This window comes from Bubalus bubalis, chromosome 18, assembly GCF_019923935.1.
Source record: "Bubalus bubalis isolate 160015118507 breed Murrah chromosome 18, NDDB_SH_1, whole genome shotgun sequence".
NCBI classification, from domain to species: domain Eukaryota; kingdom Metazoa; phylum Chordata; class Mammalia; order Artiodactyla; family Bovidae; genus Bubalus; species Bubalus bubalis.
Genome location: NC_059174.1, coordinates 64,479,116 through 64,502,539, shown reverse-complemented (window position 1 = coordinate 64,502,539; position 23,424 = coordinate 64,479,116). Strand labels below are relative to the sequence as shown.

The 23,424-nt window shown below is 45.6% G+C and overlaps 1 protein-coding gene across 5 annotated transcripts; it reads right to left on the bottom strand.

Moving 5' to 3' along the window:
* Positions 1 to 5,355: 5,355 nt before the first annotated feature.
* On the bottom strand, positions 5,356 to 22,963 carry ZNF304 (zinc finger protein 304). Of its 5 annotated transcripts, XM_045163393.1 has the most exons (5): positions 22,581 to 22,963; positions 19,775 to 19,920; positions 14,203 to 14,430; positions 13,056 to 13,182; positions 5,356 to 11,284 (listed from the first exon to the last, which is right to left on the bottom strand). In XM_045163393.1, the coding sequence occupies exons 4-5, from the start codon at positions 13,087 to 13,089 to the stop codon at positions 9,456 to 9,458; spliced, it is 1,863 nt and encodes a 620-aa protein (XP_045019328.1). In that variant the 5' UTR covers positions 13,090 to 13,182; positions 14,203 to 14,430; positions 19,775 to 19,920; positions 22,581 to 22,963; the 3' UTR covers positions 5,356 to 9,455. The 5 variants fall into 5 exon arrangements, with proteins under 5 accessions (XP_045019328.1, XP_045019325.1, XP_045019326.1 ...); XM_045163390.1 differs by having other exon boundaries at positions 19,775 to 22,963; XM_045163391.1 differs by lacking the exons at positions 19,775 to 19,920; positions 22,581 to 22,963 and adding an exon at positions 15,002 to 15,964.
* Positions 22,964 to 23,424: the final 461 nt, after the last annotated feature.

Sequence of the window (23,424 nt, the reverse complement as noted above, 5' to 3'; positions counted from 1 at the left end):
AGAACTTTATTGTTATTCAAGGATGGCTGCTTTCAATAAATGCATTTTTTGGTATATATTTAAAATGTATTTTTAGTATTATATTTAATATTGTGTGTGCAAAAGCATAGCACAGTACAGGAATAAGCAGGCCCTGTTATATACTAGAGCTGCATTTTCTGACCATCACTCTGAGAAAAAGTTGTTTAAAGTGGGTAAGTGAAGTTTAAATTAAGGAAATTTAAATTGTTTCATAGGAAATTAATATCTTAAAAAATTTTGAGCCAAGCTTCCATTGGCATATCTGTCTATATTTTTCTTATTTGGCTTTTTTCTTGTAGTGTTTTTCAGCTATGTGTTTGTGTCATAAAAGTTATCCATTTTTTTTTATCATTAATCATTTTGGTGTGGTAAAATATACATAAAATTTGTCATCTATCATCTTTCAGTGTTTAGTGATGTATCCTGGCAGGAAATGGTGTACAATAATTTGCTCTCCTTTAGGGCTGGGCATCAGCTTTTGAAAGAAACTCAGAATAATAAACATTTCAAGTGTTGTTTGCTAGGTTGGACCACACTCACTCATTATCAAGGCAGGAAAGCTACCCCTTCTCCAACTCTCCCTCATGCCCTGTCTGGGGTCTTTAGCATGTTGAAGGTCACAAAACAGTCTCTCAAAATTTAGTCTACATGTATTTTACAGGCAACAAGAAAGGTGACCGCTATGAGTGGACATAGAGTGCCATACGATGTGTCCATTTTGGTGTGTAGATTAGAACTAGATGTGGTTCGTGTGTGCATACCAAGTCACTTCAGTCGTGTCCGACTCCTGGCAACCCTATGGACTGTAGCCTGCCAGGCTCTTCTGTCCATGGGATTCTCCAGGCAAGAATATTGGAGTGAGTTGCTGTGCCCTCCTCCAGGGGACCTTCCTGACCCAAGGATCGAACCTGCTTCTCTTATGTCTCCTGCATTGACTGGCGGGTTCTTTACCACTATTACAAATATATTGCTATCTGAAATTGCAGGTCCCTAAGCTTTGTGGGCTTTTCCAAGACTCTACAAATTTAGGAGCGTCCCACTTAAGAGTAACCAAAAGCCCTCCCATGGCTGGAGCAGGGAACTCTTTTCCTGGTGTCCCTGAGGGTGCCTCTTGGCTTTTACAGGTCCAGTAGGAAGTGACTTACTCTCCAAGTGTTGGTAGGTAGTGTTGGCAGAGGAAGCTACATTACCCAGAAGTCTCTCTGGTGCATGGTCATAGCTGCACAGCCTTGTGGGTAGAGTAGTTTCCACTACCTTAGTTACCTGGGCTTTCTCAAAGTTGGTAGTTCCCGATTGTGGCTAAAGGCTAAGGGAGGATGGAAAGGGCTCTGGGAAATGAGGTTCTGAAGCTGTAAACACAGCGGGGTTTTTCTGCCTCTCAAAGGGCTTATTATACCCAGAGTTCCTTGGAATGTAATCTAGGGCATGTCACAGAAATGTTTAGAGACCTATTATTTCAGACTGCATGAATCGTAGCAAACTTCCAATGACTGCACATAGAAAGGGATCCACCATACTGTAATGTTACTCAGCATCGTCTCATAGTTGTCAGCTATCTTGTTGCTTGTCAAAAACATGAACACTCTGCTTTCCATGAGTTTCAGTAGGTTCGCTCAAACACAATATGAAAAGCCCCCAAAGGGGCTTAGGATGGGAAACATGGAAAAGGGATGTTTGCAGTCACCAAAGTAGCTTAAAAGGGTTATGAGGTGCCCCTGGTTCCCACAGAAAATGTCTTTCCTGCTTGAATAGTCAGTTATTAATGTGAAACCTCTCTAACAGAAGCAGAACTTATCTCGTGCCATCTTCTTCCAGGACAGTGTATGCCCTTCAGAATCTGACCATGTGTGCAAAGGGGCCAGCTTATCCCTGATATAAAGGTTTGTGATTCCATGATCTCATCTCCTTGCTGGGAAATGGTTTATCATCTCACCTGTAAATTATTGCGACAGTATATACACAGGCAGTTGAGATTTGTCTTTGGAAAAATACTTGTTAAATGGATGTTATTAAATGTTATTAATAATTTTATAGTTTTTCAAGGGAAGTGGCAGAAATGGTTCTAGAGAAATTTATTTGTGACAGTGGGTGAAAAGAAATAAATGAAGTTTGAGTAAGAGTCACTGATCGCTTCTCGGCCTTTTGGCTAAGATCAAGTGTGAGTAAGAGTCAGGGAGTCTGAGAAGTCAGAAAATGAAGTCAAGACCTCAAGGCTTGCTGAAACCTTAGACACACTCAGAGTTCGGTTTAAAAATGTGATTATTTTCATATTTGAAAACATGATGCATTAACAGTTTGGAGGCAAGGGTAAAGACAATATTTAAAAAGAGTTGCCAGATAGGTAAAAATGAATAAAGAAATTGTGCTGTTGTGTACTTCAGTTCAGTTCAGTTCAGTTGCTCAGTCGTGTCCGACTCTTTGCGACCCCATGAATTGTAGCACGCCAGGCCTCCCTGTCCATCACCAACTCCCGGAGTTCACCCAGACTCACGTCCAATGAGTCAGTGATGCCATCCAGCCATCTCATCCTCTGTCGTCCCCTTTTCCTCCTGCCCCTAATCCCTCCCAGCATCAGAGTCTTATCCAATGAGTCAACTCTTTGCATGAGGTGGCCAAAGTACTGGAGTTTCAGCTTTAGCATACTAACCTATAAATGTTCAGTTACCACTAAAAAGGATTCGGGTACAAGAGTAGCTGCATGACATACATTGGAAATAAGACTTCCAGCTGTTCTGTGTAGAGAGCACATGTTCTGTGTCCTGTATTGATACTGTCAGAACACCCTAAATATTCTGATTTCACCTTTTTTTTTTTTAACATTACAAAAAGTTAGCAGTTAGAGCTATTTTTCTCTCACTGTAATTGCCAATTAAATAATTTAGGGGCAACATTAGCTCATAAACATGTCTCCATAAACAACCTTCTCAACAATGCCTTATGGTCTCTTCTGAGAGTCTGGCTAAGGAAGAACAAAAGAGGGGACTGAGAATTAATGTGTTTATTTTTCATAAGTGGAAGGCAAAGACTTCCTTTAGCCAAATTCCAAAATCTTGAACAAGAAAATACAATTTATTAGAGAGAACTTCAGATAACCTGTGAAATCCAGTCAGCAACAGCCTCACACCAGTAAACTCAAGCTTCCAGAAATTAGCGAATAATTGACAGTGCCAACCTTCTAGAATTCAGCCAAGAATGTTCAGGCCCCAGAGTAGCTTAAAAGGTAACAACCAATCAGCGAATGCCTCACTATACAACCCCACTTAGAGCCCAGTAATACTCCTGGAAATTCATTGGTCCTTAAACATGCCCATTTTTTAAAGTGCCAACTCCTGAATGCCAGACTTCCCATTTTGAGGTGACTGCCTGACAACTAGAGCTCTTCTTTGCAGGCAGGAAAACAGGTAGTTCTCCCCCTCTGTCTTTGTACTAGATACCAAGTTCACGCCACTGTTAGTTCACAGCTTTACAAACATTTCAAAGGCTCCGCCTTTTAACTCTCGGTTATGGGTTTGGACTTGTGACAAACTGAAGCGACGCCTTCTGTCTTGCCCACCTTGCTATGATCTATTTTTTGTATAAACGGAATATAAAAATGCAAGTATGCATTTTTTGTGATAGATTTCATGAAGACTGGCAATTTCTTAAATGTGGTAAAAGTCCTCTTCAAGGTCTTTGAATGATATGCGACTATTCATTCAATATTGAAAATGATGGACAACATTATAGTTAAACATGAGAGCTGAATGATTTCTTCAACTAGTATTAAAGCAAGTGAAAAAGTAATTGGTAAGAAAAATTCAGATTAACAAGGTTAAGAAAGAAATAGGAGACGTTGTAAGGAGGTTCCACACTGATTATCATCATCAGTCCTCCATCTCGCACTACTGTTGAGCCTGTATCTCATTAATCAACATTCAGCGGGGAAGGGAACAAGATGAACTGGATGCACCCACTGTAGAAGCTGTGTAACAGCTTTTATGTTTGCTGCGGAAGCCCCACCAAGCTCTGGTGTGCAACGCCTGTCACTGCAGACCCCAGCCTTCCACAGGTCCCCTGTGCCTTGCTTCTCAAGGACAACTTGAGTCCTTGAAGATGTGGTAAACCAGCAGTGGGTCTAAACTCTGCTTTGTGTTGATTTTCTTGGCTTTTCGTTCTCAGTCTGACACCTGGAATTTGTTGTTAGTTCCTAGTTGTTTGAGATACTTGGAGGATCAGGCCATTTCTTTTCAAACCTTTTTTGTTGTCCTTTGAGATACTGGTTATTGTTTTCTGTGCTGTCGAAAAGTGTAGTTTTGTTGTGAGTTGAATCATGGCGGGAACAGAACTGCCCTATGAACCTGTTCAGACCAGCTTCACAGACCAATGGGTTTGCAGTTCTCATAGTACTGGAGGCTACGACAAACTGCCCTGTGAGTCACCAAGAAACCAAATGAGGTCTCGTCCATCTCGAAATTATTGTATAGTAGTGTGAGCTGGGCAGTATTACAGAGAGAACATTCTCTCCAGTATCCACATGCCAGGGGAATCACTGTGGGTCTGTGGGGTGAGGAGGCCAAACATCAGGTTAGGAAACTAAGGTCCACAAGAATTACATTCCTAGTGACCACTGCCTGGCCTCGGGGTTGTCTAAGTCTGAATCTTCTCTCCCCTGAAAAATCCCTGTATTTCCTATCCCTGTTACAATCCTAATTCTGTGCCTGTCGTGCTGAATAGGATAACTGTACCAAGGATGACTTAAGCCCTCAATGACCACTCAGGAGAACACCTGATTTGAACAAAAAGGTTCATTTGAGAGACACCTTTGAAAATGAAGGAATTCTTTAAATAATTAGAATTCTCAGGCCCAATGGATAGCCTTTCTTATTAGTACAAGAAGCCTCCAAATTCAATTCTGAAATAAAAGTTACATTACTAAACATTCCCTGGCCAAACCTACTTAGCAAGCAGACAAGCTTCAGCAGGAACAGGGAGACTCAATGCCCTGTAAACCCACCATCTCCATGACCTCCAGCTGCCTCCCACACTCATCTCTCTCCATTCCCACATCCGGGGCCCTCTGCCTACATCCAGCCCTCTCCCCTCCCACATTCAGCTCTCTGTCCTGCCCCTTATCCTTCTGATCGCTCTTCTTAGCCCCTCTCCCCTTGCTCTTTTCCTTGCTGACTCCCTACTATTAAGCAAAAGTCAGATTGACACTGTTTGCAGCTGCAAATTAAGGATTTGTTGTGGGGCACTAACCAAGGGAATGGGGGACAAGACTAGGTCTGCTGCAAGTTGGTCTTTGTTAGGGGTTACTAGAGGGGAAGAACAAAAAAGCTGGGGTTGATCACCATCTTGTGACATTTCTTAATCACAGTTCCAGGAATAAGGATGCCTATGGTTTATGATTCTCTGGTCTGGTTGTCCATGACCTAGAACTTGTCAGCTCGTCTTGTCCTGGATAAACACTCTGGTCTGTACATTAACAATGGTATCAACAACAGTGATTTTAGTCATCTGACTGGCTGATTAGTGTTCAGTTAGCACAAGATTTAGGTAAGAGTGGAAAAGAAAGGGAACAGTTTTGGATAGAGAGGTTAATCATAAACTCAGCAGGGGAACTCAGTTTAGTGGGACTCAGTTTCACCACCTTTTCTTAACAGCTGTCTTAAAACCCCAAATGCCAGTTATCTCTAAAGATCAATGCCAGCCACGAATCAGCAATGCAAGAAATTGTAGATTTTAAACCTTGGATGTAAGCTGAATTAAGAGGTATAAGTAAAGACTCTCTTCAACCCAAGGAAAATCAGCAATTATTAAAAATTTTTAGAATCCTTAAAAAAAATTTTTTTTATAATTCTTTATGGTACATCTAACCAAAGTCACCGAACTTATACAACCTGGTTAGAAGCTAAGATAGTAAGTCAAAGGTGGCAAGAACTGACTGGACTGATCAGGAAGGGACCAACAGGAGTTCCGTTTCCACAATAAACCTAAGGGTCAGAAAGGTCAGGAGTAGGTCCAAGTCTCCTAAAAGCCATAGCTGAAGTATTAACAGCAAAAGTGGACTGTGTAATAACTTAATCATTAAAACAAAGATATTTTTAACCCATAGGAGATTGTCACAACAGACTAGGAAAAATTCCTAATTTCCAGAGTTGGGAGTCACAGAGGTGCTGATGTAGGAGTATCTGTTTCATGTCATTTTACAATGATGTTAAACTTCAGGTTGGAGACCTAATACAAAAACAGAGCTTAAAAGGTTGTCCTATCTCATGAAGAAAAGCTAACACAAAGAAAATCCCTCAAATCAGGACAGTCAGGGTGCTCTGAGGAAGGAACAACACCCAATAACCTGCCATACTCTTTCACGAAACATGAGTTAACTATATTTGGTCATTCTCATCAGTTCCTGGTAGATATGGGACTACTTTTTCTACATTAAACAACAACACCTTAGCTCAATGTCTTCCTAAGAGTGGAAGATATTTCAAATAACCCACAGATTTACCCCGTTTCAAGAGTAACACCTGGGTCACTGACTGAAAAATTACATGCCTTCCTCTGACTACCCCTGCAAACTTAATAGGAAAAGACTTGTTAAATTATATACTCCTCAATACCCTAATTACAAGGGAAATTTTAAAAACAAAAATATTTTTAACTAGATAAAAATTTAAATGCTACATATAAAAATTGATGTGATAGAACCAAATTAAATGATTAGAGGGAAACATAAACCTTTAAAGTTTATTACAAAAGAAGAATGATGTCAATAACCTAACCTTCCATGTTAAAAAACTTGGAAAATAAGACAAAACTAGTCACAAGGCAAACATTAAAAAGGAAATAAAAGAGATCAGAACAAAACATTGAAACAGAATACAGAAAAAATTTTTTTTCTAGAAATCAATTAAAGAAAAACTCTCTTTCAAAAGATCAACAAAACTGACAAAACTCTAGGTTGGCTGACAAAAAAAGAAGATAACAAATTAACAAGATCAGGAGTGAAGACACTATTGACCCTACAGAACTTCAGAGTCTCCCAAGGGAATATGATAAACAATCCTAACCCTCTCAAACGAGAAAATTTAGTTAAAATGGACAAATTCCTAGAAAGATACCACTTATCAATTCTGACACAAAGAATTTATATAGAACTATACTAAGATTTTACTGATATACAACATGATCCACTGGGATTTGTCCCAGGAAATACAAGGTTGGTTTAACATTTGAATATCAATTAATGAAATATACCATATAAATAAGACACAAGAAAAAAGCCCCCACAGCCATATGATTATCACAATAAATGGAAAGAACTGGAACAGTGAGTCTATACATTCACACTAATATAGCCAAGTGATCTTTAGAAAGGGAGCCAAGGCTAAGGAATGGAGAAAGGATAGTCTTTTCAACAAATGGGGTTTTAAAAAATGATTCAGACACAAATCTTACACTTTTCACAAATATTTTCAGAAAATGGATAATAAACCTAAATACAAAACTACAGAACATCTAGAAGATAACACAGGAGATAATGAAGACCTTAGGTATGGCAAGGAGTTTTAGCTACAACACCAAAAGCACAATCCATTAAAGAAAAACTGAGCATCTTGGAATTGACTAAAATTTAAAATTTCTGCTCTGAAAGCAAAAGACACTGTTAAAAGAATATGAAAAATATTCATCATACGCCATCACGGAATTGCAGTTAGAGCAACAGCATGCTGTCACCACACCCCTGTTTGGCAAAACTCCAGAACACTGATGACACCAAGTGCTGACAAAGACACGGAGTGACGGGGTTCTGACCTGTTGCTGCCGGGAACGCAAGGTGATTTTTTGCAGCCACTACGGAAGGCAGTGTCTTACTGGACTTCCCTGGTGGTCTAGTGGTTAAGAATTTGCATGCCAGTGTGGGGGACATGGCTTCAGTGCTTGGTCTGGGAAGAATCCCACATGCCACTGAGCACCTAAGCCCATGCGCCGCAACTACCAAGCCTGTGCTGCAACTCCTGAGGCCCGCAAGCCTAGAGCCCATGCTCTGCAACAGGAGAAGCCACCGAAGTGCGAAAGCACGCACCAGAACAAAGAGAGTATCCTCTACTTGCCCCAAGTGGAGAAAGCCTGTGTATGACAATGAACACACAGCACAGCCAAAAAAATGAAAAAGTTTAAAAAAAAAGAAAACATACCCTTACTATGACCCAGCAAATCATACTCCTTGGCTTGAACCCAAATGAACTGAATACTTACGTCCACTTACACACAATGCATAATGCAGGTTTATTCATAAATGGCAAAACTTGGAAGCAATCAAGATGTTCTTCAGTCAGTGAATGGATAAGCAAACTGTGGTTCATCCATACAATGGAATATAATTCAACGATAACTAATACACAAATCTTCACAGCTGCTTTATTTGTAACAGCCAAACCAGAAACAACCCAAACATCCACTAACAGGTGAATGGATAAAAGAACAATTGTGGTATATCCACACAATGGAATAGTACTCAACAATACAAATGAATAACTGATACACGCAATAATATGGCTTAATGTCAAAAAAGTTACGGTTGGTGAAAAGTGCCAGAGTCCCCACTCTCCACAAAGTATATAATTCTGTTTATATGAAATTCTAGAATATGCTTGCTACTACTTGTGAATTGTGGGCAAGAGGGGTTAGAAAGGACAAGGAGGAAAGGATTATAAAGGGACCCAAGGAATCTCTTGGCTGTGTTGGATATCTCCATTATCTTGATGTGTGGTCTCATCAAATATACACATGCTGAAACAAAAAACGTTTTACACTTTACATACATGCCATTTATTTCATGTCATCATACCTCAACAAAGATGTTAAGAACTAAATATTCCCCATAAATATCCATATTTACCATTCTTCTTGGAAAGTTCCATCTGCCAACTGTTCTGGTTCTACCATATCCCTCTCTACACAATTTAGGAGCATAAGCCCTGCCTCAGGATCAGCAAAAACTGCAGAGCATGAAGTCCACATCCACCTTAGTCACTAGGAATGCTGGCTGGTCAGAGAAGCCTGAGCCCTGGATCTTTCTTCTGTCACTGCTGGGGTTCCTGCCTGTGCAGTGATGGCCAGAACATCAACAGCCCAGGGAGGTACAGGAATCCACAAACCTTTATTTACTGAGACAGTGTGTTGGCCACAGGAGACTCAGAGGTGTGAAGGCCCTGAGAATTTCTGTATACTTTCATGCCATAGAGCCAAAATCGCAGGGACATATAGAGACGCTGCCTTAAGAACAGACACCCATCCTCATGAGCCTCAGTCATCCCCACTCCATTATCTCAGTGTCTCTGTACCAACAATGATTCCCTCCTTTGCTGGTGTGACTCCTATAATCTTGAACAGGGACACAGTGCGTTGACTGCATTCATAAGGCCTTCTCCCAGTGAAGTTTCTGGGTGTTAAACAAGTTTAAGAGACGCAGCTAAAGAGTCACCAAAACTGTGGCATTCATGAGGTCCTTCTCCAGGGTGAGCTTTCTGGTGCCGGACAAGATGGGAGCTTCTGCTATAGGCCTTCCCACATTCATTGCACACGTAAGGCTTTTCTCCAGTGTGAACTCTCTGGTGTAGAATGAGGCTAGAGTTGCGGCTAAAGAATTTCCCGCATTCACTGCACTTATAAGGTCTCGCTCCAGTGTGAACTTTCTTGTGCTGAACAAGGTGGGAGCTACTAATGTAAGCTTTTCCGCATTCACTACACACGTAAGGCCTTGCTCCACTGTGAACTCTCTGGTGTAGAATGAGGCTAGAATTGTGGCTAAAGCATTTCCCACATTCACTGCATTCGTAAGGCTTCGCTCCAGTGTGAATTCTCTGGTGCACAATGAGGTTGGAGCTATGGCTAAAGAGCTTTCCACAGTCACTGCACTCATAAGGCCTTTCTCCAGTGTGGATTTTCCGGTGCTGCACAAGTGTATCTTTACGGCTAAAGGCCTTTCCACACTCACTGCACTCATAAGGCCGGGCACCAGTGTGAATTATCTGGTGCTGAACAAGTGTGTCTTTGCAGCCAAAAGCCTTCCCACATTTGCCGCACACGTAAGACTTTGCTCCTGTGTGGACTCTCCTATGTTTAATGAGGCTGGAGTTATGGCTAAAGAATTTTCCACATTCAATGCACTCATAAGGCCTCGCCCCGGTGTGAATCCTCCAGTGCTCAATAAGGTGAGAGCTTTGGCTAAAGAATTTTCCACATTCACTGCACTCATACGGCCTTTCCCCTGTGTGAAATCTCTGGTGCTGCACAAGTGTGTCTTTACGACTGAAGGCCTTCCCACATTCACTGCATTTATAAGGCCTTTCTCCGGTGTGAATCCTCTGGTGCTGCACGAGGTGGGAGCTTCTGCTGTAGGCTTTTCCACATTCAGTGCAGTCGTAAGACCTTTCTCCAGTGTGAACTCTCTGGTGCTGCACAAGCGTGTCTTTGCGGCTGAAGGCCTTTCCGCATTCACTGCAAGTATATTGTCTTTTGCCAGTGTGAAATTTCTGGTGAGTTTTTAGGTGAGACAAGTTAATGAAGGCCTTTCCACACTCCTTGCACACATGTGATGTTTCCCCACCATGAAGTTTTCTATGATGAATAAGAGTGGATTTCTCCTTGGACAGATTTCCACAAGGTAGGCACCTAAAGGACTGCACTTCAACCGCCTGAGTTATCTGGCTGTCGAGGAGACTGAAGGCGTTCATGAAGGCTTTCTCATCGTCAGCACAACTGAAAAACATCAGTTCATCACTGTCTCCCTGGTGACAACTGAGACTCAACTTGTGTGCAAATGATTCCACAAACTCAGCTGTTCTGTGTGGACTCAGTCCACTGTGAGTGCTCTGGTGCTGGAAAAGGCTAGAGCTATCCAGCATGTCCATCCCTCTCCCCCTGCAAGTACAAGGTCTCCCTAACTCATAGGCAGCACAGCTCTTCACACATGAGGCCTCATCACCACCCCCCTGGACGGGATCGTGCCCACTATGTGGTTTCTGGTGCTGATGAGAGTTTTCACTCAACAGGAATCCTCGCCCACAGGGGTCACGTGTGTCCAGGTTCTGTGCAGGGCATGAACCCTGGTGTTCAGCCAGGTGGAAAATGTCTTTTAAGAGCGGGTCACTTCTCTCACACGGATGGACTTTCTGGATAAGTGGACAGGACCCAGGAGTCCTGACCTCTGACACTCCTTCTACACAAACAATCTGCTCGGAAGGGGCCTCCTCATTGTCTGCTTCACACCAACAACCTGAAAGCAAAGAAATGCTAGTGAAGGACATGCTGACTTTGGTGGGAAGCAGCAAGTCCATCACCTCCGAGTGTGTGACACACCAGTGAGTGAGTCCTTGGGCTTTTGCAGGATGAGGGGCCAGGGTCAGTGAAGAAGGGCCCATTGTCACTCCTGGGCCTTGGAAGGTATGGAGGACTTCTAATGATGGGTAAAGACACAATGGCAGTGGAAAATACTGGAAGCAGAGGTGAGGTCTCCAACTCACTCCTCTACAAAGGGTTTCGGCAGGGCCTTGGCTTTTGGTGTCAGGTGAGCCTGGTGCAGAAGGCTGTGTCCAGGCCCGGGAAAATCTGATTGCAAGTAAGCAGGTGGCTCTTCTGGATCCTTCCAGATACGTGCACAGCTGGTGACTGGCAAAGCAGCCAGTGTTACAGAGTATGTCAGAGTAAGCTGAGGAGAATGAGTGACAGAGGCCAGAGAGGCGGGAAAACAGCCAAGGGAAGGCAGACAGAGGAGAAACGCCAAGTGTAATGAATGGTGAGGAAAGGGAGAAGTGAGGCACTGCTCAGGGCCTTGGCAAGAAAACACCGGTGAACAGGCTGGCAGCACAGCGTGAGCGCTGCCCCCAGATGCTCCCTCAGTTCCCGTGTGGCGGTGCTAGGCTCTCTCTGGCCTCTCAGTGTGGCTGGGGTCAGGTCCACCCACAAGCACCCGGGGCTTTCTGCCTATATGCCACTGGGCAACTACATGGGATCTGGAAGGTGGAAGTTGTGGGGAAAAAAAAAAAAGGGGAGACAATAACAACATTCTGGATCAGCCCTACTCCAATTTAAAAAAAAAAAAAGGCAGGGCAAATGAAAGGCCCAGACAGACCCATCCCACAGAGAAGAGAAAATGTTAAAAAAACAAAAACCCGAAGGAGGACTTGCCAGAAAACCCCTATGCCCTCCACAAGCAGCGACTATGTTAGCACCTGTAACTCCTGGCACGGTCCGTCCCCAAGAACCGTCAGCCAGAGCCCTGCACTCCTAACCTGACCGAGAACGGCTTTGTGCAGCAGGTGTCAGACTGCTCAGGGAGGGGACACCACCACGGCTCTGCCTGGGCATCCACAGCCCCTACCCTGGGAACCAAGACGGGAGGGGGAAGAGCCCCTGATTTGGCAGGACAGGAAGAGCTGCCCCCAGGGCACCAGGGAAAAACCGAACCCAAGGACACTGCAGCAGGCATGTGGGCCTGTGGCAGGCAGCCTCTCCGATGGCCCAGGAAGACCTGTCACCTGGTGTTCTTGCCCTTGCATGAGCCACTTCCCTTGACCAGAGGCCGCACTGACTGACCCAGTTCTAAGAACAGAACAGAGGAAAATGATGGGATCACTGTTTCCAGGTCAGGTTAGAAAAGGACAAGCTACCATCCTGGGCATTCTCTCTGCTCAGAAAGAAGGTTCCTTCCCTGCTGTGAGATGCGCTACAGAAAGGCTACAGTGACAAGGAAGCCAGGGGGCCTCTGGCCAACAGCCTTACAGTCCAAGAAGCCACGAGAAACGACCTCTTGGAACCACAAAACACGAGTTTGTGAGTGAGATCCTCCCGAGAATGGCCTTCAGATGAGAACAGTTCGGCTGGGAGCTTGATAGAAGCCTCGTGACAGACCCTGAGCCAAAAGCACCAGGTAAGCTGTGACGAGTACCCGACACACTGAAACTTACATAAGGCCTTTTTATTTTTTACATCACTCACTTTTGGAGTAGTCTGACATGTACCAATAGGTAACTGAAACAGGGACTTACCCAAGGCGGCCACATGTGCGAAGTTCTCCAGCATCACATCGCGGTACAGGAGTCTCTGAGCTTCCTCCAGCAGCTCCCACTCCTCCCGGGAGAAGTACACGAACACATCCTCGAAGGTCACACCACCCTGCCACAATGGGGACAGCTGAGCTCACAGACAACAGGACTCCCCAGGCCCCCCACTCACCTCCCACCCCCTGACTCCTCTGCTTCCCAGCTTCCCAACTCGGAGGCGATACTCAGCCGTGACACCACTCCTGGCTGCCCTCTCCTGTCCCTCTGATCACCGTGTGCAGCCCAGAGCAAAATCAGGCAGGCGGGCAGACAGACTATGTAAGCCATGGGTCCAGCAGGAAGGGCACCAAACACTCTCCTGCTGGCATCCTCCTGACCATGCCTCCCAGAAACAACTTTCAGGCCATCAGTCCATGCTCCTCCCACCATGTACATCACTCTGAACCACACCTTCCTCATATCTGGGGTCCCCCTCCATGAAGACTAAAAACTTTCCAGTCCACACTTCCAAGGCACACCCCACCCCTGAAACCACTCTGCACACAGCATCCAGGAAGAACTCCTTTGTGTTTGACAGGCACCCCAGCGCCTGAGCAAGACACCCAGTGCTCAGCGCCCGGTTGGGACCTTCTTTGCCACCATCAGCACTTCCGTGGACCACTGCGCTAGCCTCCCTCACGCCCACACTCCATTCTCAACCAGACAGCAGCCAGAGGGAGCCTGTTAAGATCTGATTCAGGGCATCTCTCTTCTGCTCCAAATCTTCCATGTCTTTTGTGCATGCCACATGTTCAGTCACTTAGTTGAGTCTGCCTCTTTGGGACCCTACAGACTGCAGCCCGCCCGATTCCTCTGTCTATGGGATTTCCCAGGCAGGACTACTGGGAATGGGTTGCCATTCCCTCCTCCAGGGGATCTTCCTGACCTAGGGATTAAACCCGTGTCTCTTGCGTCTTCTACACTGAAGGCAGACTCTTTATCACTGAGGCATCTGGGAAGCCCATGTCTTTCATCACCTTCAAAACAAGAAGCCCAGTTCCTCAGCCTGCCATTCTTGCCCAACTCCTGACCCTTTTCTCAACAGACAGAACTAAGACCCGTGGCTCCTTAAGGACTCCCAACTCAATCTTACCTCTAAGTATTTGCATAAGATGTTCCTGAGTCTAATACACCAGTCCAGTCTTCCTTCTACTGGCTGCCCAAAGCAGGAACCTCTTCATATAACTCCTGGCTTAGATTCAGGGTGCTGGGCTAGAAAGGACTCCTCCTTTAAGGCCCCCAGACTCAAGCGCAGAAGGAGGGACAGGTGAAGAGTCCCAGAACATCAATACGTCTCATCAGAAAACCTCCATCGGCCCTACTTTAAAAACATACAAAATTCACACACTTCTCTAACGTCCACAGCCACCACTCTAGTCACCCACAATCAACACATTTGGACTATTGCAGTCGACTCCCTCCTGGTCTCACGTCCCACCCTCAGGCTTCCCCAGTCTTTCCATCGTGCTACCAGAGGGAGCCTGTTAACACCAACGTCAGATCACCTCCCTTCTCTGTTATAAACCTTCCGTGGTTCCCATCACCGTCAGAACAGAGGTCCAGCTCCCCAGGCTGCCATTCCAGTCCGACTCCTGACTCAGCTCTCTGTTGTCAGCACATATAACCGCAGAGACCTGCCGTTTCCAGAACATGCCGAATTCAACCTCACCTCCAAGTGTTGATATCTGGGGGCTCCTAAGCCCTGGAAACCATTTCGCACCTCATCCAGTCAACACTGGGAACGGGATCCTCCCCACGTATTCACCGTCAATGACCGCCCTTCACCGCCTTCTTACTCAAGAGAAGGGAGCGACGGAGGCCAAGTTCGGAAAGCCTGAGAACATAACATCCCCCCACCTGAGTCGGTGAGGGCTTGAGGGGCCCTCACTCACCTGAGCCCAGTTCATTAGCGCCGCAGCCGCCATGGGGTCCTGTGAGTAGAACCAGGTCGAGAAACGCGACTGGAGTGGGAGCAGCGGGTCCCGCACACCCCCTGGGTGCGGTGGGCCCTGGACGATGGTCCAGCTCCGAGCCTTGGTTTCCTCCTGGTCAAAACGGCGCACGGGCTCTGGGTGCCGCCTCCGGAAGCGAACGAGGACGGAGAGCGAGCGCGAAGGCCTGGGAAGGAGTACAGCCCCAGCCCACTGCTCCGCGCTAGGCGGCCCGTCCCACGGCGGCGACCATGGATCTTAATAAGGTCGCCGACGGAGGCCCCAACCTTATTACCGTCCTTTCCTATTCGCGTCTCAAGAGTCGCATGGAAAGCGGAGCCCAGGCCGACTCGCAGATTCCGCCGCCACTCTAGACATTCCCGGCGCCAGCAAAATACGTCACGACCGTGACGCCGGAAGTCCCGCCTCTGTCTGAAAGAGCCGGCGGAAACGCGCATCTTCTGGGCTGCCATTGGCGCAGAGCGGATGTGCCGCAAAACAGACTTCTGGGTAAAGGAGTCTGTGGCCCACATCCAACCAGGGAAAAGGCCGATTTCTGGTTGTCCCCAACAGCTGCGCGGAGGCAGGTGGAGAAAGATCCGAGAAAAATTACGTCCTTAAGTACTAGAAGGTGTTAGTTGCTCAGTTGGGTTCGACTCTTTGTGACCCATGGCCTGTAGCCCCCCTGGCTCCTCGGTCCATGGAATTCTCCAGGCAAGACTACTGGAGTGGGTTGACATTCCCTCCTCTAGGGAATCTTCCTGACCCAGGGATTGAACCCGAGTCTCCTGCATTGCCATCTGAGCCATCCGGGAAGTGCCCGACCTCCCCATAAACGCGACGCGCCCAGATTTCTGTGATGACATGTAGGAAAGCGGCGTCCTCCGACGTCTCCAGCAGGTGGAGCATTCTTTCATCCTGGGAGAGCTGCTCTTGGGAGTTTTGGAGACTGAGATTTAAATTGAATGGATGGAAGGGAATTCTCTGGTGGCCCAGAGGGTTAGGACTCTGGCCTTCCACAACAGGGGGCCCGGGTTTGTTCCCTAGACGGGAACTACGAACCCCAAGCTACTCTCGCGGCCAAAAGGAAAAAAAAAAAAAAAAAAATTGAAGATCGATATCCCTCTCTTGTGCAGTCTTCATGTAGTAACATGAAATGTTCCTGCTATTCGTTGATATCCAAAACGGGCTCAGCATCCCTTCTGAACTTGCTCAAAAAGCACATTCTGGGGTCCAACCTACACTTTCTGACACAAAAACCCTGGGCGTGGGAACTGAAAGTCATGACCACCTCCCTACCCCAACTACAGCAACTAAAATGGGAAAATACCTTCCAAATGGGAAATCAGATGAAAAGTGCTTAGCACAAGACCTGGTGCTGAACACACACAAGCTGTTACTGTTACTATTCATCATGACCACAAATTCTTACACATACAGCTAGAGGAGGATGTCGGAGGCTCCTCTTCGCAGAATCACTGATCATATTTTTCAAAATATAAATACAATCAGTCTTGACTCACCAAGTAGCATTATAGGTAATGGCAAACATTTTGCATAGACCACAGCTGTATACCTGTAAGTTCATTCTATTTTTTAAAACAATAAATGCAGGCAACTGTCATAAACTACTAGGTCTATTGTCAAACAGATGCATTTCTACAGACCATATGACTCAAAACGTTGACATATCAAGAGTAATTTCTATTAGACTTAAATGGGCAGTGGAGTTAACATAGTTTCATATCATGGTTCACTGTGTGAGATGACAAAATTTCATTCATGCCTAATTCAGAAGAACAAACTCAGGCTCCTCCTGCCTTCCACCATAACCCTCAACAGGCAGACCTGGCACTAATGTATGATCGTCAGATGGCCCAGCCTGATATCTAGTGGCTCAAGGTCATGGAATATGGTCCTCTTCAAGATATCATCTTTCCATCACCTGGAGCTACAGCTCCCACAGAAGTAATAATTCCTGGGGAGGTATGACAACTGGAACTACTGAGGTCCACAGAGGTACCCCAGGAAGGAGTATAAATGAGAAGATAAACTGAAGAAACATTTTTCGCAATCACTCCAGCCCATTTCCATTGGCCAAAATTTATTTGCATGCTTCCAAGTTAAGTTAGGGAAGGTGGTGGGACATGCCTATCCTCCTGGGTGTCTAGAAGGAGAAAAGAGTATTGGGGAACAAGTAGCCAGTTTTCTAGCACAAAATATTGATTAGATCACCAGATGCCCATTTTTATTATTCATCTTCTACATTCTACACTCTTACATCCTCATTCATGTGACCAGATCATGTTCCTATTGATGGTTGGGTTGGTTGTTTCAACCTCTTGACTGTTATCAATAAACTTGTTACAAACTTTCATGTATATATATCTGGGAGAAAAAAACGTCCTCATTTTAAATGGGTATATGCTTGGAATTGGATTTGCTTATTTCTAATATATACATATCGGAGAAGGCAATGGCACCCCACTCCAGTACTCTTGCCTGGAAAATCCCATGGACAGCAGAGCCTGGTGGGCTGCAGTCCATGGGGTCGCTGAGGGTCGGACGCGACTAAGCGACTTCACTTTCACTTTTCACTTTCATGCATTGGAGAAGGAAATGGCAACCCACTCCAGTGTTCTTGCCTGGAGAATCCCAGGGACGGGGGAGCCTGGTGGGCTGATACATATATACATATGTTGCAATTTAACCTTGACACATAAAGAGTTAAAATTGAAATTAATTAAAACACTGTGTAAGAATTAATTAATTGGCTTGTGCAATTTGCAACAGAAACCATTGGGTGTACCATAACCATTTGTACACTGCATTGTGAGCAACTGCTCAGTCATGTCTGAGCATGACTGGGACATGCTGAGACTCTTTCTGACCCTATGGACTGTAGCCCTCCAGGCTCCTCTGTCCAAAGAATTCTCTAGGCAAGAATACTGGAGTGGGGTGCCATTTCCTGCTCTGGGGAATCTTCCCAACCCAGAGATCAAATCCACATCTCTTGCATTTCCTGCCCTGGTAGGCGGATTTTTACCAGTGTGGCACCTGGGAAGCACGTCACACCCTTTGGATCAATAAAATTTGTAATCAACTTACATAATCTATATGCACTTTTTTTTAATATAAATTTATTTTAATTGGAGGCTAATTACTTTATAACATTGTATTGGTTTTGCCACACATCAACATGAATCCGCCACAGGTTGTACACGTGTTCCCCATCCTGAACCCCCCCTCCCACCTCCATCTCCATACCATCCCTCTGGGTCATCCCAGTGCACCAGCCCCAAGCATCCTGTATCATGCATCGAACCTGGATGGGCGATTTGTTTCACATATGATATTATACATGTTTCAGTGCCATTCTCCCAAATCACCCCACCCTCACCCTTTCCCACAGAGTCCAAAAGACTGTTCTATACATCTGTGTCTCTTTTGCTGTCTTGCATACAGGGTTATCGTTACCATCTTTCTAAATTCCATATATATGCGTCAGTATACTGTATTGGTGTTTTTCTTTCTGACTTACTTCACTCTGTATAATAGGCTCCAGTTTCATCCACCTCATTAGATGCACTTTTTCCTTAAGAGCAGAGTAAATGTTTAACATCACTTTCTATGTGTATACGTCTGATTATCTGCATTTGGGAATGCCCATGTAAATGTGTGTGTATGTGAGCAAGTAAGCTATAAGTAAGTGAGCTGTTGTGTGTGTCTCTGGATGGTTCTACCTATTCATGTACAACCATCTGTACATCTGTCAACGTGGCTGTAGAGGTGTCTACCTTTGCATCTCTTCATGTGCCCCTCTCTCCATGTACCCGTTCCTGCTGTCCTTGTGTTCTCCTATGTAGCCTGTGTGTGTGTCTAGGAGTTTTTCTCTGGATGTCTCCACACTCCTTCTGCACACCAGTGCCCCATGTCTGCATGTACGTATCTTTGTGCCAGTGGATGCATCTGTGTGTTGTACATGCACATCCCTGTGAGCACTGTTCATGGTATGTATGGGACTTGTGAGCACACGTATCTGGGTGTCCTGTGTCTGTTTTCATGAGTGTGTGTGTCTTTGGTCAATATAAATATATCCTCTCTATTCTGTGTCCTGGTGGGTATCCGTGTGTACATCTGCATAAGGTTTTGTGTCCCGCATATGTGTCCAAGCTGCACGTCTGCAGATTCATTTTTGTGGAACCCTCTGTGTGATGGTGTTGTAGTCTCCTGCTAGTCTCTGTAAGTCCCATGACCTCTCTGAGTGTGCCCTGCATGTGCCTGCCTCTGGGTGCCCATGACAAGGTGTCCATACTGGACCCACATCTCCTGCTCTGCACTAGCCTCGTCACCCTAAGGGAGTCTTGCCATAAGGGCTTCGCAAACAGCTGGGCGCTCCTGGAACAGCATCCCTGCAGGAATATATGTGCCCTTGGCTTGTCCCAGTGCAGAATTCACCTTCTCTGGGAGACCCCACTAACAAGCCCCTCAGGTGGGCCACCTCTGTGCCCAGACCCTACCCTCAGAACTCCCTATGCTGAACTTTCAATTTCTCACATGCCTCAGGATCACCACATGCCCTGCTCCCTATCACTGCACAGGAGGTTCCCTCTGCCTAGAATTCGACATGTGGGCTGATTTCTGTCTGTATCTCAGGTTCAAATTACATGCCATGGAAAGGGGGACAGCAGAGTTCAGGGGGCCTGGGGATCAGGCAGCCAGTCTGACACTCACCTCTGAACTCTGGGTTTTTCCTGTTGAACACTGTTCCCCTAAAATGAAGACTGCCAGCTATTTCTCCAGCAAAGAGGGGCTTACACAGGATCAGCTGAGAATTGTGGTTTGGAGCCTGCAATAATGGCGCGCCACCAAGCAAGGACCTGCACAGCAAGAGGAGAGCACTTTTACAGAGGGAAAAAGTCAATCAGGAGCGAGTCCAGGGCTTTTCCTTGACTGCGTCTTTTCTTGGAAGAGGAGGACCTTTCTCCTTCCTGTTGGGCTCTGCTGTCAGTGGCAGGGCGTGAGAGCGCCCTCCTGCTGGTCTCCTGACTCTATTTAACCAAGGTTTCTATTTTACACACACAAATACTCAACCCCAAGCCTAAGTGACATGACCAAGGCCATGTGGCTGGGGATGGACATGGTGCAGACAAGTTGCAATCCCAATCAATACCATCCTCAAGCTCCAGAGGAAATAAAAACAGGTTATTAAAGAGATAGGAGCACTTCCATGTTTATTATAGTTCACAATAGCGAAGATGTGGAAACAACCAAAATGTCCATCAATGGATAAATGAAAACATATATACATCAACAATGGAATACCACTCAGCCTTGAGAAAAAATGAAATCCTGCCATTTTCAACAATACAGATGGACCTTGAGGATGTTATGCTAAGTGATATACATCAAATATTGTATAATATCCCTTATATGTGGAAAAAGCAAAACAAAACAAAAACTGAGCTGGAAAACATTACAGTGATGGTTACCAAAGGCCGAGGGCGGGGTCGGGGAGGGGAGAGACGGTGTTCAGGGTATACACTTACACTCGAGACAAATAATTCCGAGAGCGCGAACATGAAGCACAGGGGTTACAGACAATAAAACTATACTAGAAACATTAAACTTGCCAAGAGGTGATACCTTATTTGTTGCCACCACTAGAAGAGATGATAATTCTGTGGCATAACAGAGGCTAACTGACGCTACAATGGCCATCACGCTACAGTGTAAATGTATCAGATAAATACGTTGTACGTCTTAAATGTACACAGTTATATGTCAATCATATCTCGAAAATGGATAAATAAAAATGAAGCCTTAAACAGTTTTAAGTAGTAAAGTAAAATGTACCCATTCATAAGTGTGTCCTTATGTCTTTAGATTATAATTTTAGACAACATTTTTGTATCCTAATTTAAGTTTTAAAGGCTTCATAAATCAAGGTGTCACCTAAGATGATGTTTTGTAACAAGTAACATTTGCAGAGATGTTCTCAAGCTTCCAGCTTTCCTGGTGTGGCAAGGCACACAGTGCATATTAATTCAGGTGGTTAATCTCTCAAACACCTCCCCTGCCACCCAAAAACAACAAAAAAAGCCAGGCAATAAACTGTCATTGGTTTCTCAGGAAAACCAGGAAAAAAAGTCATAAATACATTTCTTTGCCTGTTATATCTACTTATATTTTTGTTTCTCCTTTGTTTTTTAAATATTCCTGTGGTTGTTTTTTCAGTGCATACTAAGGGTAGAGCTATGGTTGAAGACTTTTGAAACTACACAGTAGCCACTGGTTCTCTCTCCTTTATAAACTCTCAGATGCAATGTCCCAAGATGGATCCATTTCCTATATGACTCTTCCAGCGACAATAAGTGACGACTGATCTCAGAAGATTTTCTCACAGCATACGAACACTTATTTCTCTTTGGTATAATTCCTCAGAGTACGAAGCTTCCCCTGTTCAGAAGATTTTCCCCAGGAGTTACATTCAAAAGGTCTTTTCCCAGTATGAGTTCTCTGACAGTGCCTGAGACAAGTTCACATGCAAAAGGCTTTGGCCCATTTCTTACGCTCAAAGGGTTTCTCCCCAGTATGAACACTCTGAGGCTTGGAAAGGAATGAATGAAGGCAGAGAGACTGTCCACATTCACTAGATTCACGACGTTTCTCCCTCATGTGAGCCTTCCCATATGGAATCAGGGAGGAGCTATAACAAAAGGCTCTCTGATATTCTTATACTCAAACGGTTTTTCTCCAGCATGGATCCTATTAGGCCAGACAAATAAGGGTGAATGAAGGCCTTTCCACATTCACTGTACTCTGGGGCCCTCTCTTGTGAGAACCCTCACATGATGAGTGGAAAAACAGTTGCCACAAAAGGTATACCCACATACTTTGCACTCCAAGTATGACTGTCTTTGGAATGGGAAATGTTACTTGGAACAAAAGCAGAGCAGACACAAGATACTTGCCCACATTCTTTGCATTCATAAGGCTTCTCAATGTGAATGTGCTATTGCTGCATGAGCCTGACCACGCCTGTGGTTCTGCTGAGCATAAATCCTCATGGGCTGACTCGGGCCCACCCTCAGGAGAAAGGCACATCAACGTTTGTTAAAGCCATCCCACATTTCTTCCACGTGCAGAGATTCTTGCCTGTGTAGATCATGGACGCTTTCCCTGGTGCGTGTGAGTTCTGTTTATGAAAAGCATCTACCAGAGGATTGCTCCAGTAATTGCTGGAGTGCAGACTGTCACCTGTTCTCACACCGCTGTATTCACAGCTCATCCTCCTGAAGACTCTCCTTGTGGGAAACTGTCCCTGGGCTCCAGGGCCCTTCTTGCATTTCTGATTTCTAGTTTGCTCCAACCCAGAGTCCCAGAGTCAACTGACCCTGGAGCAACATTCCCTCCAACAAGGGCCACTGGGAGGCAGAGGCTTTACGGCCTCAGTTGTGCTTTCCAGCCCAGTGGGAATCCAATACCCAAAAGGACCCTGTGGCGATGACAGCAGAGAATAAGCTCCTGACATGCCCACCTGGCTTCTCCCCACGGCGAGGGGCCGGGTGCTGCCTGGGAAGTTCTCGCCACCCTCTCCGCAAGTGAAGGCTGTCTCTGATGTACAAGATCTGCAGTGCTTTACAAATGAAGCCTGGGTTTTCTCTTCTGAAGATTCCATTCCATCACTTCTGCATCTGGTCGAGGTTTACACTACACCCGAAATCTCTCCCCATGATTCACCTGCTGGGAGTTCCCTGTGGCTCAGCCAGGGGCCAAACTGTCTTTCAAGACTGGGCCATGCATGTCGCAGGGGTGAGCTGGGTGGGTGGAGGGCTCAGCCTGGGCAGTTCTCATCTGCGGCTGGCTCACAGGAACCCCCTGCTCAGAAGGTGCAGCCACACCCACCACTCCGTGCCAACAACCTGAAGGAAGAGAGATGTGGCTGAAGCGCACGTTCAGCTGGTGGCCTCCAGTAACAAATGTGTGTCCGATACAACTGGCAATGGGTCTGTGGGACGGTGGGCCTCACATGGGGCCCAGGATCAGGAGGAGGAGGGGCCTCTGACGCTTACAGAGGAAGGGAACCTCAGAGGAGGGGATACCAGGATGGGGCACAGTGTGGCCAAGGGCTCTCTGAACCACACCATGCATTTGGTCTCCAAGCAAGGCTCTTGGTTCCCTGTGCCAGGTGAGTGCTGTGAAAAAGGGTCTAGCCAGGGCCAGAAAAACCTGGCCTGAGAGAATATCAAACCTGGCCCAGAATAGAATATCTGGCCTGATAGTGTTTAAGGAAAATGTAAGGATATGCGCACATCTCATGACATGTTAAAAGAAACCCAATGCTGTGGAGCGCTGCATGGAGGAGCAAGAGGTCAGATAAG